The sequence below is a fragment of the Vulpes vulpes genome, chromosome 3, assembly GCF_048418805.1.
Source record: "Vulpes vulpes isolate BD-2025 chromosome 3, VulVul3, whole genome shotgun sequence".
Lineage (NCBI taxonomy): Eukaryota > Metazoa > Chordata > Mammalia > Carnivora > Canidae > Vulpes > Vulpes vulpes.
In genome coordinates this window covers 129,967,557-129,982,364 of record NC_132782.1, presented here as the reverse complement: position 1 = coordinate 129,982,364, position 14,808 = coordinate 129,967,557, and the positions used below count along the sequence as shown (strand labels likewise).

Sequence of the window (14,808 nt, the reverse complement as noted above, 5' to 3'; positions counted from 1 at the left end):
ACCAGTTTCTGCTCCTGTACAGACTTCATCAGCTGGTGGCACCACCTTCTGCCCTGTCACCAAAGCTAAAAGCCTGATAGTCATCACTGATTCTTCCCCACTCCACCTCATTGTCAAAATCCTCAGCCTGGAGACATAGGAACTGGTACTGGATCTGAGTGTGGGGAAGGGTGAGCCCTCTCTTTGCCAAGAGGGTAGCCAAGGGGTATCTGAAAAACTGGTTTAGGAGGAAGCTAGAATCAAGGACTGGAGTCCTTGAAGTCCTAAGAAGGAGTCCTAAGAAGCTGTGCAGAGAAAAGATAACCAGGTCCTACATAATGGGAAGGGATCTAAGAGGGGCTAGGAACCCAGAACACAGAAAATAAAGAACTGCTACATTTATGTGTCCAAAGAGATTGGACATCAGTTAGTCACCAGCTCCAATTGCTTTTAATTACTTCCCCTTCTTTATGAGTTTGGTGTCTGTTTTCCTTTCTTGGCTGTGGGCTGGAGATGATCTGTGGCTGTGTTCTGCCCAAGTGGGCATCTTCTCTCCATCCCCCTTCCTTTACCTCTGTAGGTTCTAGGCACATTCTGGCCTTAAAACTCTGTCCTGCATCAAATTCAACACACTGAAAAGCACCCGTGTCTCTGTCATATCTATAGGTATCTATATCCACATATCAATATAGCTAGATTTCTATATATTTTTAAGGGCTCTTAATTTTGCTTCCGAAATTATTTGGCTTTCAGTAATTCATTTAATGAATAATCTGATATGATTTCTCAGCAATCACTGCAAATACTTAGGAATGTTTGTAAAGTGGTAAAACCTGAATTATAAACTAGATTTTTGAATTTCAAATTTTATGAACACTAAATTTAACAATAAAGTTGAATAATATTACCTTCCTCAAACATTCAATGTAATGCTTATTGATTTCAGTTTTAAAGCTTTTCTTTGTATTTCAGAATCATATTTTTTTATTTTCAAGTCTCATTCTTGTAGGCCTCTGTAAAGCTACTATACCCATTACTTTAGAGCTGAATAAATAAAATAGCCAACCCACCCCATTTCACTGCATCTTTATCACCTCCCCTAGTAGGCAGAGTCAACTCCTCTGAAACCACCTCAACTTCTCCAGAAAGCCTTCCCTCCCTCACTCCATGCTCTGTCTTCCTTCGCCATGACGTAGGTGCTCCTCCTAGCCACGACTAGATTCTCAGTGTGTTCATTTATCACTTTTATATTGGTTTGCTATTATTTTTTTTAAGATTTTATTTATTTATTCATAATAGAGAGAGAGAGAGAGAGAGAGAGAGAGAGAGAGAGACGGAGAGGGAGAAGCAGGCTCCATGCCAGGAGCCCAAAGCGGGACTCGATCCCAGGACTCTAGGATCGTGCCCTGGGACAAAGGCAGGCACTAAACCACTGAGCCACCCAGGGATCCCTGGTTTGCTATTATTTTTAATATATCTGTCTCTCCACTATACTGTAAACTTTATTTTCTTTTATATCTTCAGGGCATGGTACATAATAGATGCTCAATAAATATTTTGTATTAATTAATGAGTAAATCAACTAAAATCTAATGGGAAAAAAAAAAGAGTCTACTGAGGTTTTAGGTTCCATGAGGTATGTCTCTAGAGATATGATGTGACTTACAGGAAAGGAGTGGTCAGTCCCATCTACAGATGAGGAAGGTAACACTTGAGCTGATGTTTGAAAGAAGACAAGGTGATGATCCTGAGGGTGAAGGGAGTGTTGTGGATGGAAGGGGAGGGCCAGGAATTCCAGGTGGAGACAGAAGGTGAAGAGAGAGTGACCAGAGAGACAGCCAGATAAGAACAAAAGCAGGAATTTGAGGGAGAGGGAAAAGGAGAAACAATAGCTTGAGATGCATTTTGGGATCTAGTTAACACTTTCTTTTTTTTATCTTGTTAATAATTTAATAACATTAGTTATTCAAATGTTTACTGAGCTCCAGCTATGTGCTTGGTACCATAGTTACAAGTTTTTTCCTAGCTCTTTCCAGTAGAGATGGTAAATGATGAGGGTCTTGGATTCACATCTCTAGTACCACTTACATCTCACAACAGTGCCTGGCCCCCCTAGGGAGCCCTCCATACATATCTGGCCACCAACTGTCTGACTGATGTTGCCATAAATTATAAAATAACTTTCCCAGGGCTCTTCTCTTCCTTTGGTTCCCTCCCCCATTATCAATTCAAATTCACGTGGATTGTTACTGCCAAAAGAATTGGAAGAGACTGAAAGTTTATTTGAATGGAAATGTAAAAACATTTCTGGAAAAAAGGTCATAGACCAAAATGGCAAGCATCATTTCTCTCTCCCTCTCTCCCTCCCTCTTTCTCTCCCTCACACACAGAGAGACCACTGCTTCCTATGCCAACAAATTCTCTTAATTTCCCAAATAACAAGTAACCCTTCCATGTCACAACTGGGTTCAGCACTGTCAACACAATTTCAATGCCTGATTAGGCCTCCTAAGAAAGACTGGATATATAAATAGGGCTGTGGAAAGGGTATGTCTCTATAATTTCCCATCAGCTATGGTTGGTCTTTGGGGGATCCCTGGGCCTTGATTTGTACTCAAAAGAAACGAATAGAAGGCCCTAGCTGGCAATCAAGAAAACTCTGACTATACTAGGTCTCTGTGTTCTCATGGGACAGAGATATGTCTGTCCTTTGGAACTATGTAATATTTTTCTTAGGGCAAAATAAAGTGTATTAGCTACTAAAAAAAAAAATCCCAAAACATTTGTTTAAGCAATATTTGCTGATCCTTTAGACCTAATAGATTAATCAAACATATGCCACTCTGCCAGCACACAAAAGAACATTTTGTGAGTTGCAATTTTTGTTCATTTTACTTTCTCTGATTCAAGAAGACCATCTAGAAAACAGTATTATTTCTAAGCTGAGGATCTACCCAACACAAGGGTAAATATGTAGCCTTCAGTTAAAAAAGGGTGTTTACAGGGATGACATGGCCTTTTGGAGCTGGTGGAAGGATGAACTGCTGTCTTGAAAACACCCAGACAGAGGTGAGAAGCAGATGAAGCACTGGACAGACAGTGCAGGCTTGCTGTATTCAGTCCTGGGCTGCTGATACAGGAAATCCAGATTTATCCAGGAGGGAAATTGTTGCTAGGCAACTGGGAGAATGTGGATTTGAAGTATGTTTGTTGCAACCTGACAGTTGTTAAGCATCAGATGAAAAGAGAGGAAGCCGGTTTCAGTGGTGAGGGGGCGACCAGGAGGGGACACCCTGAGTACCAGGAAATGCGTCATGAGTGGAGAATTCAGACTAAATCACTCAGGGTTGGGGAAAATGCCAAGCTGTCTCTACCAGGAGAGGTCACAGAGACACGCTGTCTCCCAGGACTGAAGGGGACAGAGCATCTGAATGAGAGGGTGGGCTCTGGGGTATGTGAACAGACAAGCGATGGAACTTTCTTTGGCTCAAAAGAAACTAGGTCTTTTTTTTTCTCTGCTGTGTGACTTCAGTCCTGATATTTGTGGTTGATGAAAGCAGAACTGAGTTTGGAATCTAGGGGCAGTCAAAAGGTCAATGCATGAGACAGATCTCTTGCTAGTCTGAGGGATCTGAGAAAGAAGAATGTCCCACGTAAGTGTTTAAGAAGAACATTTCCAGGAGTGTAGCAATGACAAGGGAACAATGGGGCTTCTGCAAAGCAGCTGCATTCTTGCTTTGGTAAGAGCAAAAATGCTTTTTGTTTCCGAGTGCTTTTCCATCTCTTCTCTTATGTGAATGTCTGCTATCATTTTCTGAGACAAGTAGCACAGATCTTGTTAACTTGATTTTACAGATGGGGAGTATAGCACACTAGGGGCCAACCCCGAGCCAGAACCAGTGTCCCGACCACCAGATCTCTGTGTGCTCCAGCGGGCGGTCCCGCCTCTGGTCCTCTCACCATTGGGTCCCATGCTCAGGGGAGAAGCTGATTACTTCATGAGTAGAGTGAAGAAAGAATCTGTGGCTGTATTGAGACACTTTAGGAAAGGGCATATACTAATGGTAGGTGGGAAGGAAATTTTAATGCAAAAGTTCTTCACAGGGGCCTGGATTCAGAGGTGCCATGAGTGCCAACCCCTTATGTGTTTGTGTGAACTCATATTTCTCTAGAAAAAAGGGCTAGAGCTGTTATCAGATTCTCAAAAGTAGTCCTAATTCATAAAAAGGTTAAGAACTACTGTTCTGGGGAGAGACAAACTATCAAGACCAAAATCCTTCTCAAAACCAGTATACCCTGGAGAGAACCTGATCCCTAGTACATTGGTTCTTAATCTGTAGCAGCTTCATAAAGGCCAGGACCCAGGACCCATTATTGAAAGAGCAACCTTCACAGGGGTCTTCTTGAGTCTGAAGTGATTTTAATTTTGACTTCTCAGTATTTTTTTCTTTTTAAATCCATAAAAACAACATCTAATCTATCATGAAAATAAACTGTGGCCCCCCTCCTGTGTGTCTGGAGCCAATGACAACCATGTCCACAGGCCGAAGGCACATTTGATGTACATTAATGTTTCTCTTTCCTATTTCCTTTGTATTTCTTCTTTACTGAAATTCATTCACCCAGGGGAGACTTTGATTATACGAGACACATAGTATTATAGATGCAGACAGAGCAAATACCAATGCTGTAAGTCAAGTATACTTGCTGCGGGCTTCATAACTTCCAAAAAATAAAAAACCTATATTCCAACTTCATTTTATTTTCACCCAACAGCCCTGCTGCCCCCGAAACCCCACCCCGTACTGCTGGCACTGGGTATCACTCCTTTCTCTCCTTCCCTCTCAAAGCCCTCCCACAGAAGCCGGAGAAAGTTGACAATCCAAAGATTCAGAATCCGAAGGGAGAGGAAATCATGAGGTGAGGTCATTAATGGAACCTCATTATAAATTCCTGGAGATGTGGGGCTTTTCTAGAGGATTGTGACACCGGTAGTAGTGTCATCTGAAAATCGAAATGCTCAGGCTGAGTTAACAGACTGCGATGAGAGATCCCAGAGGACAGAACCCAGGCCCAGCTCACACCGGGCAGCAAGCCGTCCACCCACATTTATTCCCAACCACTCAGCAATCCAGGGAGCAGAGCCAAAACCAAAGCAGGTCATGGAAAGGCACATATAGTCAGGGTCCCCGAGGCTGGGTCCTTCCACCCCTCCCCAGTCAGTGTTCAGCCACCCCAGTCAAAGCGACACGGGTGAAATGAAGTCAGAAGAGTCGAAACTGCGACAGAACAGTGGCTGGGGGCAAGTAAAGAAAACGGAATCATGCGCCACTGGAGGCGATGGCAAAGGGGAAAGCCAGGGGCCAAATGCCAGGGAGGCCAAATTTCCTCTATCGACATCCACTGAGAAGGGGGAAGGGAGGGAAATTCAGATTTCCCAGCAGCGTGGCAGGTCTTGGCACAGCCTCGGTTCCCCTGCCGAACTTCCACAAATAAACATTCAGAGCAGAAGGGACAGATTTGCTTCTCAGCAAGATTTCAAAGCTGCGCACCAGAGTCGGAGAGAAAACAGGAAGGACTGCAGAGGGAGGAGGGAGAGGAGGGGAAGGAGGAGGAGGGGGGAGGGGGAGGGGAGGAGGGGGAGAAGCAGGGTGAGGGGGGAGGTGGGGGAGGAGGGAGGGGAGGAGGGCGGAGGAGGGGGAGGGGGGAGGGGAGGAGGGGGAGAAGCAGGGTGAGGGGGGAGGTGGGGGAGGAGGAGGGGGAGGGGAAAGGGGGAGGAGGGGGCGCGGGAGACAGAGGAGGACGAGGAGGAGCGGGAGGGGGAGGAGGGCAGAGAAGGAGGGTGGGGGGTGGAGAAGCAGGGGGAGGGGGGAGGTGGGGGAGGAGGGAGGGGAGGAGGGCGGAGGAGGGGGAGGGGGGAGGGGAGGAGGGGGAGGAGAGGGAGGGGGAGACAGGCGCAGGAGAAGAGGAGGGAGGGGAGGAGGGCAGATAAAGAGGTGAGGGGGAGGTGGGGGAGGAGAGGGAGGGGGAGACAGAGGAGGAGGGGGAGGGGGGAGGAGGAGGAGGGAGAGACAGAGAGGAGGAGGAGGAGGGGCGGGAGGAGGGAGAGGAGGGGCACGCACGCCTCAGTTGGGATCAGACGGGAATGGTCCCAACCCCCCGCCCGAACTGACTGGCTGACGGGGGTTCCGAGGTGGAGGTGCGCACGTTTCAGGTGGCGCCCGCCCGTCCGCACGACGCGCGACACCCCTACTGTGGTCTCAGGCCGGAGCTGCTGGTTTCCAGCTGGCGGCGTCCACACTCCCACACTCGGCCTGAAGCCCCCCCCGCCCCCAGGAGGCCCGGCCGCCCCCCCCCCCGCCCCCAGGAGGCCCGGCCGCCCCCCCCCCCACCCCCAGGAGGCCCGCCCCCGGGCCTCGCGCAGTCAGGGCGCGTGCGCATGCGCGTGGGGCCGGTGCGCGGCTCCGCGGGCACGTGCGCTGGGGGCGCGAGCGCGTGCGGGCGGCGGGGCTGCGGGCTGCGGGCGGCGGGGCTGCGGGCGGCTGGGCGGCAGGGCCGCGGGCCGTGTTGGGATTGTCTGGGGGTGAGAACCGGGCCGGCCGTCTCCAGGGGGCCGAGGGACAACACCGCCGCCTGTGCCCCGGGGCGGCTCCTGGAGGTTGCGCGCCCGCCCACCTGCCCACCTGCCCACCCGCCCACCTGCCCACCTGCCCACCCGCCCGCTCCTTCCCGGGACGCGGCCGCCGGGGCTCTCGGACATCGCGCCCCCTTGTTCGTGAGTGCGCGCTGCCCTGGCGGGTGATGAGCCCCCGTCCGCGCACTGGTGAACATGCGGATGGGAAACAGCCCGGGAGAGCAAGCAGGGCGTCCCGGTGCTGGAGCTGAGGTGGCTGCCCGCCAAGCAGCTGCAATAACAGCCTAGTTCCAGAGGGGCCCCCACCCCTGGCCCTGCAGCAGCCCTTGCTCCCCAAGCGCCCCTCTCGGGCCGAGGGTCTTCCCCGAGCCTTTCTGTGCTGCCTCAGGGTTGTTGTGCTGAAAATACGGATAAGATGGGTCTAAGGAGCAATAAAAGCAAAAATCCTATCCTCATGCCTGCAGTTTCTTTTGGGTTTTCTTATTAGTAATTTTTTTTTTTTTTTTTTAGTGTTTAGCCCCTCTGTCCATTTGTCAAATGAAGAAGCACATTTCAAGGGCACCACACAGTGTGTTTGTCTTCTTTGCTTGCACCCCATGTGTCCTGTCTGGGTCTTGCCTTTCCCCACAAAAATGAGGGCAGTTACAAGTAGTCCTGGGGACCCACCTCCTGTTGGATTTTTTTCCTCTAGGCCCTCTCTGGAGTTAAACACTGTCTTTGTCAAGAGAATGGCAGGGAGGATGGGTCCAGAGCATCCTGGTCTTATGGGTGATCAAATGAAAGTGCTTTGATGCCTTAATGGCATTTGGAGGTGCTATCATTATGCTTGGTCTGCAGAAACGGAGACAGTAAATGAAACCCCTGTGTTCTAGGTCAGTGATTCTCAACTCGGGAATCAAACTCCTATGTTCCAGGTCAGTGATTCCAACCCAGCTGGACATTGGAATGATCTGGGAGTATGGGCCAGGCATTGGTAGCTCTTAAAACCTCCCTGGGTGGTTCATTGTGCAGCCAGGATAAGAACCACAGCACCAGCACCCAAATGCTGTCGCTGTTGGGTGTTTCTAAATGCCAGTTGCTGTGACGTGGCCTTTTGCTTTTCTTAGGCTAAGAGTTCAGTGAGGATGGTAGGGTCTTGGTTGGAGCCTTGGCCTCAGCACAGTGCCTGGCCCCTAGAAGGCACCCAAGTCAGATTTGAGTGCGTGAACACAGGTACAGAGGTAGTGAGCAAGCACACAGGGTAAGTCTCAGATCAGTAAGGGCGACCAGCCAAAGTTCTCCTCTAGTTTCTGAACTCCAGAACTTGCAGAGGTAAAGATTTTGTGGCCTTTCTCGTGTGATAAACATTCTGAAGCCAGTGACCTGAGCTTGGTTCCAGTGCCTAATGGAAAGTTTTGCCCAGGTCTCCCTTTATCCTGCTACATCCAGAACTGTCTTCCTAGGATTGCTGGTCATGCTCCAGGGGACATTTACCTCTACCAGCAGCCAAGGTACTTCAAAAAGAGATGCATGACCCTACGTTTTTTCTGTTGCCCGGAGGATTGCATGATACTGGGTGCCCAGGGACATTAACACCTCTGCAAAACCAGATGCTGGTCCCTAGCTGTGTTGGTGTTCAACCACCCAGCACAGGGATCTTTATCACCTTACTCTCTCTTATGGTTCTGAAAACAAACCAACGAGTGCATCTAAAATTGACTTCCTTTTGGAATTTTGGACTGAGAGGTTTGAACCACATGCTTTTTTATTCTCCCCACAGCATGGGGCACCGAGCGGTCTTTGCTGGGGTCCTGGGCTCTCAGTGGGGATGGCTTCAGAAGTGCCAACCCCTCTTACCACTCTGGAGGCCTACCCTGATGAGCTGGGAACACTGTGGAGTAAGGTTCCAAGGGAAAGTCTCGTTTTAAAAGGAATGAAGTGTGAACTCTGCCAGAAACTGAAGGGTCTTGTTTTATTTTGTTGTTGTTGTTTTTAAAGCCTTCAACTTGCTTTTTAAGACAAGCTGAGAGTGGGTTTTCTGGGACTTGAGAGAGCAATCAGAAAAAGGCAAAATACAAATTCCTGAACCAAGTTCTCATGATTGACATATCCTACAACACGGTTTCAGAAATTAAAATGCAGGCACAAGAAAAAACACAATTGGATCCTAGAAACATTATATAATTGTAGAAATTATTATATATATATTTATATTTATATTTATATTTATATTTATATTTATATTTATATTTATATTTATATATGTCACCTTCTCTGAAGGATTCTAATTTTGAGTGTTTCTTAAAGCATGGCCTACAATGACCTCCATTGGAATCGCCTAAGATAACAGGGCAGATGCTGGGCCCAACCTAGATCTTCTGCATCAGGCTCTAGAGATGGCAATTTGGAATTTGCATCTTTTACCAGCTTCCCTCACGATGTTCATACATTTGGAAGGGTGAGAACTGCGGTTCTTCACCCCCCTTTTTATAAATCCCTCTCATTCTTCTAGGAAAAGAGGAGGTATTATCAGTTCCCAAGAAGTGTGTCTGGGATGCAGTTCTGGAATACAGGCTTGAGCAAGAGGAAACCTCTCCAAATTGCTGAGATTGTGAAGTTTTCTGTTATTCTTTTCTACCCAGAAATAGCAACCTTTGTGGTCAAGAGCAGACCCAGAATGTGAAGCTCTGATTTATTGAAATGTATTAAATGGTTTGCATCTATTCTTTCATGTATCTTTTCCTGCCACTCTATAAAGTATTATATTTGTTTCATAAATGAGCGATGGGGCCAGCCAAGGTCAATGACCTTAAGAAATAATAAGGCAGGGAGTCAAACCAGGTGTCCTCCTTTCCACACTGCTAGAGGTGGTGGGAAGGATTTATTCCACATTTGGAGTGGACTCAGAACGGCCACAACCACGTAGCTATTGGTGAACCGAACAGTGACTCCTGGGTGCCCGGGCCACTGCTCTAAAAATATTAGCCGTCAAGAGTCCCTTGGGTCTTTGGAGCCTGGAGCTTCCTCAAGGATTGTCTTGAACACCAGGCTCATGCCCTCTTGACTGTCAATTTTTCAGTCCCCGATGACTTGCCACCAGCCTCCGCTGCACCCAGGAATCACCTTCTAAGGGGTAAGAAACTAAATACTTCCCTTACCACACGGAAGAGCTTGAAGAAGTCCACATTGGCATACAGAGTGTCTTCCACCCACTGTAGGGTGCCCTGAGAGAGGGAGCACATGGCATCACGCACTGTCTGTGCCCCGCGGCGCTGGCTAAAGATTATGAAGCGCTCCAGGAGAGTCTTGCTGCAGGCAATATCCTTCAGCATCAGGTCTGGGACTCCATGAGCAAACTGCAGGGAATAGAAGCAAATTGGAAACCTCCCTGTGGTAGAAGAATACCCACCACCCAAAAGATGTCTGTGTCCTAACCCACAGACCCTCTGAATACATTATATTGTAGGGCACGGGGGATTTGGATTGCAGATGAAATTAAGATTGATAATCAGCTGACTTTAAGATAAGGAGATTATTTTGGGTTATCTAGGTGGGCCCCATGTAATCACAAGGGTTTTTAAAACGCCTGGTAGAAAAGGGAGGTAGAAGAAACAATGTCAAAGTAATGTGATGTGAGAAAGACTTGACTGGCCACTCCTGGCTTTGAAGATGAAAGGAAGCCACCAGCCAAGGAATGACAGTGTCTGGAAACTGGACATGGATTTCCCTCTAGATCCCCCAGTAAGAAATCAAACCCTGCCAACACTTCGACTTTCAAACATCTGGCCTCTAGAACCATAAGATAATGAATTTGTGTTATTTTAAGCCACTAAGTTTGTGGTGGTTTGTTATAGCAGTCACGGGAAACTAGTATTCTCCTGTGCCTCATTTTACCAGAAAGCCCCTTAAACTGTGAGAGATCCATTCTGAGCATGATGCTAAGGTATCATCAGCCCTAGTCCCCTGAAGCTGAGGACAGAGAGTGGCTAGAATGCGTTTGGAATGATGGCAAATGTCCAGCCCCCTCTCTCCTTTCTCAATAGATTTAGCAAATAATAATGCTGGATGTCCAGTTAAATTTAAATTTCAGGTAAACAATAAACAATTTTTAATACAAGTATTTCCCAAATAGAGTCCAAATTAGATGTACTTATCCCTTTTTTCTTTTTTTCTTTTTTTAGAGATTTTATTTATTTATTCATGAGAGACACAGAGAGAGTCAGAGACATAGGCAGAGGGAAAAGCAGGCTCCGCACAGGGAGCCCCATGTGGGACTCGATCCCTGGACCCAGAATCACACCCTGAGCCAAAGGCAGCCACTCAACCACTGAGCCACCCAGGCATCCCTAGATGTACTTATCCTAAAAAAATTATTCATTTATCTGAAATTCAAACTAACCTGGATATCCTGTATTTAATCTGGTGACCTCAACTGCTGGACAGCCCACATCCTATAGCTCCTGTGGAGTTCATGGACAATGACTTTGGACAGTGAATCACAATCCCCATGATGGCCTCAAAGACTAAGGAAGCCTCAACCCTGGCCAAGGACCCTTGGCCACCTAGGACAGTAACTGGCCTCCTGGATTCTTGGACTTCGAACACCCAAGTACCATGAGCAGGGTCATGAGCTTCCCCGGCCTCTGTAGTCTCCCCAGAGCTTCCGATTACACAGTTCTCAGGGCAGGAGAGCAGGGCAGGCTCACGCTTTATTTACACCCCACCCCACCCCTGCCTCCCACTAAATGAGGTCACTGGCTGACACTGGGTTGGTGTGGACTCCATCAATCTCGGGGACTGTAACTAGGTGCATGTTCCAACAGAGCCTTCCTGTTTTGCCCACACTTTGCTTCTTATCCCCAGGCAAAATCCTACCCCCAACCCTAATCCCAGTGTCTAAAACCCTCTGAGGTGGAGGGAATCAATGAGCTCACTTGTCCAAACCTCTAATATTCTAGGGGAGAAAAGCGATGGAGGAGAAATTACACAACAGGCTAGTGGGAAAGCTGGAACACCACGAAGGTCCCAGCTCCTTCTTTCACACAGTGACTCATTCATTCAATACCCATTCACTGAGTCCCATTCTGCAGAGACTAGAACAGTTACTGGGGATACAGAGAATAAGGTGAGTTTTCTGCTCTCCAAGGAGCTTACCGGCTAGCTGGAGACGCAGGCATTTAAAGAGCGGGAAGTGCTAAATTGAACGTGGTCAAACCAGAGCACAGAAGAGGGAGTGTTAAGATCAGCCAGCGTTTATTGAATAGTCAATGTGTGCCAGGCACTGTTCTTAGTGCTTTACATATATTAATTTTTTCGACCCCCATAACAATCATAGGCACTTTTACTGTTTCCGTTTTTTAAATGAGGACACGGAGGCACAGAGTGGTTATTTAACTCGATTGAGGTCACACAGTTAACTGTGTGGCCTTGCTGAGACTTGAACCCAGAGCTTGTGCTTCATCACTACCTGTTAGCTCTTTGTTGAGTAGAGAAGTTGGAGAGGACAGAACAGAGAAAGGAGGGCTTATGAATGATTTCACCGGGGAGGCAACACTTGAGCTGGGCCTTGAAGCAAGTCCAGGAGTTTATAAGGCTCGGGGTGGGGGTGGGGTGAGGGATGAGCCAAGCAACTATTCCTCTCATTGTCTAACAATTTCCTAGACGGGGAGGGAGGTACTTGGATACCAGGCAGAGAGGACCCAGGAGGGGCATGCAGTCCTGAAGAGCAAAATCCCATGTTTGCTGAGATTGACCGATCAGAAATTCAAACTAAGCTGGATAAGCCACATGTAGCTATTTAAATGTAAATGAATCAACATTAAATAATATTTAAAACTCAGTTCCTCAGCTGCATTAGCCCCCTGCCGGCCGGCCGGCCGTATGTAGCCAGTGGCTACCAGCTAGGACAGCGCAGAGAGGGAACACTGCCGTCGTGGGGGAAAGTTGTGGTGCTGGGTGCTGGTAAGGAGTGGCGCAGCTGGATGGAGCTCGGAGACAGACACTGGGAGGCAGGTGCAGTGGGCAACCTTGCTGAGAGGCAGGGAGGGCACCGGGCCCAGAGGGAGCTGGGACAACAGGGGCAGGAGCTCTGGGCTTCCTCTTAAGCTCTGACGTTTGCTAATCAGGGAAACACCAGCTAATCAAAGCAAGTGACACTACACAATAGCACAGCCCAGTGACGCTGGCCCCTTCTCCCCACATGAAAGGCTCAGCACAGCAACTGGAGATCCAAACGTCATGTCAGCGAGGAACTGGAAAGAAATTTCCCCTAAATTCCTGCCCTTATCTCCATCTCCCTTTTATTACCAACTGGAAGTCGTCACAGGCATTTCCAGGACTTGAGTTTTATGAGCTAAGAGAAAGCAAACAGGGGAAGGAGCCATGGATGCTGCCAACGCCACCCCCTCAGGTTGGGGGTGGGAGGGAGAGGGGAGCAGGGCAGGAGCCAGGCCTGAGTTCAAGGGCCCGGGCACTGCAGGCAAGGGTCCTGACACACTGCCTTATGCTGACCTTCAGGTCCCTTCATGTAGCTTCAGGGAAAACCTCAGGCTCTGAAAAGCCAGAAAAGCAGGTGTGGGCTTCTTTACCACTGTGCAGAGGACCAGCCTGAAAACCCCTTTGACAGAGTCAGCCAGACCCAGGCCTGTGGGGTCCCCCTCCCTCCTCTGGGCTCAGACCTTTATCTCAGGGCTAACACAGGCCCTGAAATTCTCTGTTTATGTCTCAGTCTCCCCTGCAGTCTGGAGGAGGTGCAGACCTGGTCAGGAGAGGCGGGAGGGGCGTCTGCACCGTGGGGCCACTGCTTATCTAGCATTCTCACTGTGTGCATCACACCAGGAACCCGCACGCCCAGGATGCTGGGCACAAGCCGGGGAGGCCCAGACTTTCACAGATGCGGAAAGTCACGTGTGAGCGGTAAAAACGTTCTGAATGCATGTAGGAGATTATGATATGAGTAAGATGGATTTTGGGGGGGGGCACGGGTCAGAATGTGCACTGGGGATAGAAGAAGGAGCACTGAGAAGAAAACGTGCAGGAAATCAGAGGTCTGCAACCTGGGCAGGTCAGCTCAGTGCACTCAGACATTGCACATACGCAGCCTGCTTCTCACACCTGACCTGTCCTTTTCCAGCTCTTTCCACGGCTGTGTATTCCGTGGGTCGGCTCCATCACCACCTTGGCAGGAAGGCCTTCCCTGACCATGCATTTTAGTCTGTCCCCATCCCATGCCTCCCAGCCCCTCCCCAACTCCTACCCCTGCTGGATTTTCCTCTCAGCCCTTGTCTTGACCTGGAAATGCTCCCTATCTTTGCTCATTTGATTATGGCCTGTTGTCCAAACTGGAATGTGAGCTCCCAGAGTCAGGGGTTTGCTCCTGGTTTGCTCCCAGAGTCAGGGTCAGGGTATTGTTCACGCTGTGTTCTGGTACCTAAAATGTCCCTAAGTATTTGATGAGTACATGAATCAACCTCAGTTTCCTCAGCTGTAAGAGGATTCTGAGCCATGTGATCTCTAAGGTTCTTTCCAGTTATACAAATCCAAGCTCTCTGAAGTGCTGCCAGGATTCAGGCTGCTTCAGAATCCTATGCTGGGAAGGCTCATTATTTCAAGTGCCCCCAGGTATTTTTCTGAATATTTAGAACAAATCATGGATTCTGAATGTGAAAGCAAGAAGGAAAAATAATTCAAGGTCTCCTCTGTTTTTCTCAGGCTCAGGGCTCACCTCTCCCCTCCAGGGACCAGTGATATCCACCCACCTGTTCAGGACGAACTTGGGAGTTGAGCAGAAGGTAGACAACTGAGTCAGACAGGCCAATGTTTTTCATGAGAAACAGTGTGAGTGTTTCTTCATCTTTTAGGACATCCCGAATTCGTATCCCTCTTCCTGTACATGAATGAAAGGACAGGGTGTCGAATGGGGAGTAAGTCAAAAAAAGGGAAAACATGTAGAACTGATTGGAAACATTTCTAATTGGGTCTCAGCAGAAGACTCTGTTCTTGGGTTCCCCGGATGCTTGGAGGTCAGGGCTCCTGCCCGTGGGCTGTCGCCAACACAGTCACAGCATTTACTGCTGACAAAGCCAGGCAAAACGTAGTGAGAAGGCACAGAAGGTAGAAAAAATTAGCTCAGGGCAGGAGAGGAGTCATCATATGCATTGTGGAATTGGTCTAGAATAGTGACTCTCAACCAGATGGGGGTGAGGAACTAAAGCTGG

The 14,808-nt window shown here is 48.5% G+C and overlaps 1 protein-coding gene across 2 annotated transcripts in view; it reads right to left on the bottom strand.

Annotated features, from left to right (window-relative positions):
* ABCA4 (ATP binding cassette subfamily A member 4) overlaps positions 1-14,808 on the bottom strand; it is a 128,437-nt gene that overhangs the window by 96,825 nt on the left and 16,804 nt on the right. The window contains exons 5-6 of one of the 2 annotated variants that reach the window (XM_025996528.2): positions 14,350-14,477; positions 9,751-9,948 (exon numbers count right to left, since the gene is read on the bottom strand). In XM_025996528.2, coding sequence (XP_025852313.2) covers positions 9,751-9,948; positions 14,350-14,477 — 326 coding nt within the window. Of the gene's footprint in view, positions 1-6,152; positions 6,308-9,750; positions 9,949-14,349; positions 14,478-14,808 lie in introns of those variants that run through there. The other variant, XM_072754574.1, reaches the window with a different exon arrangement.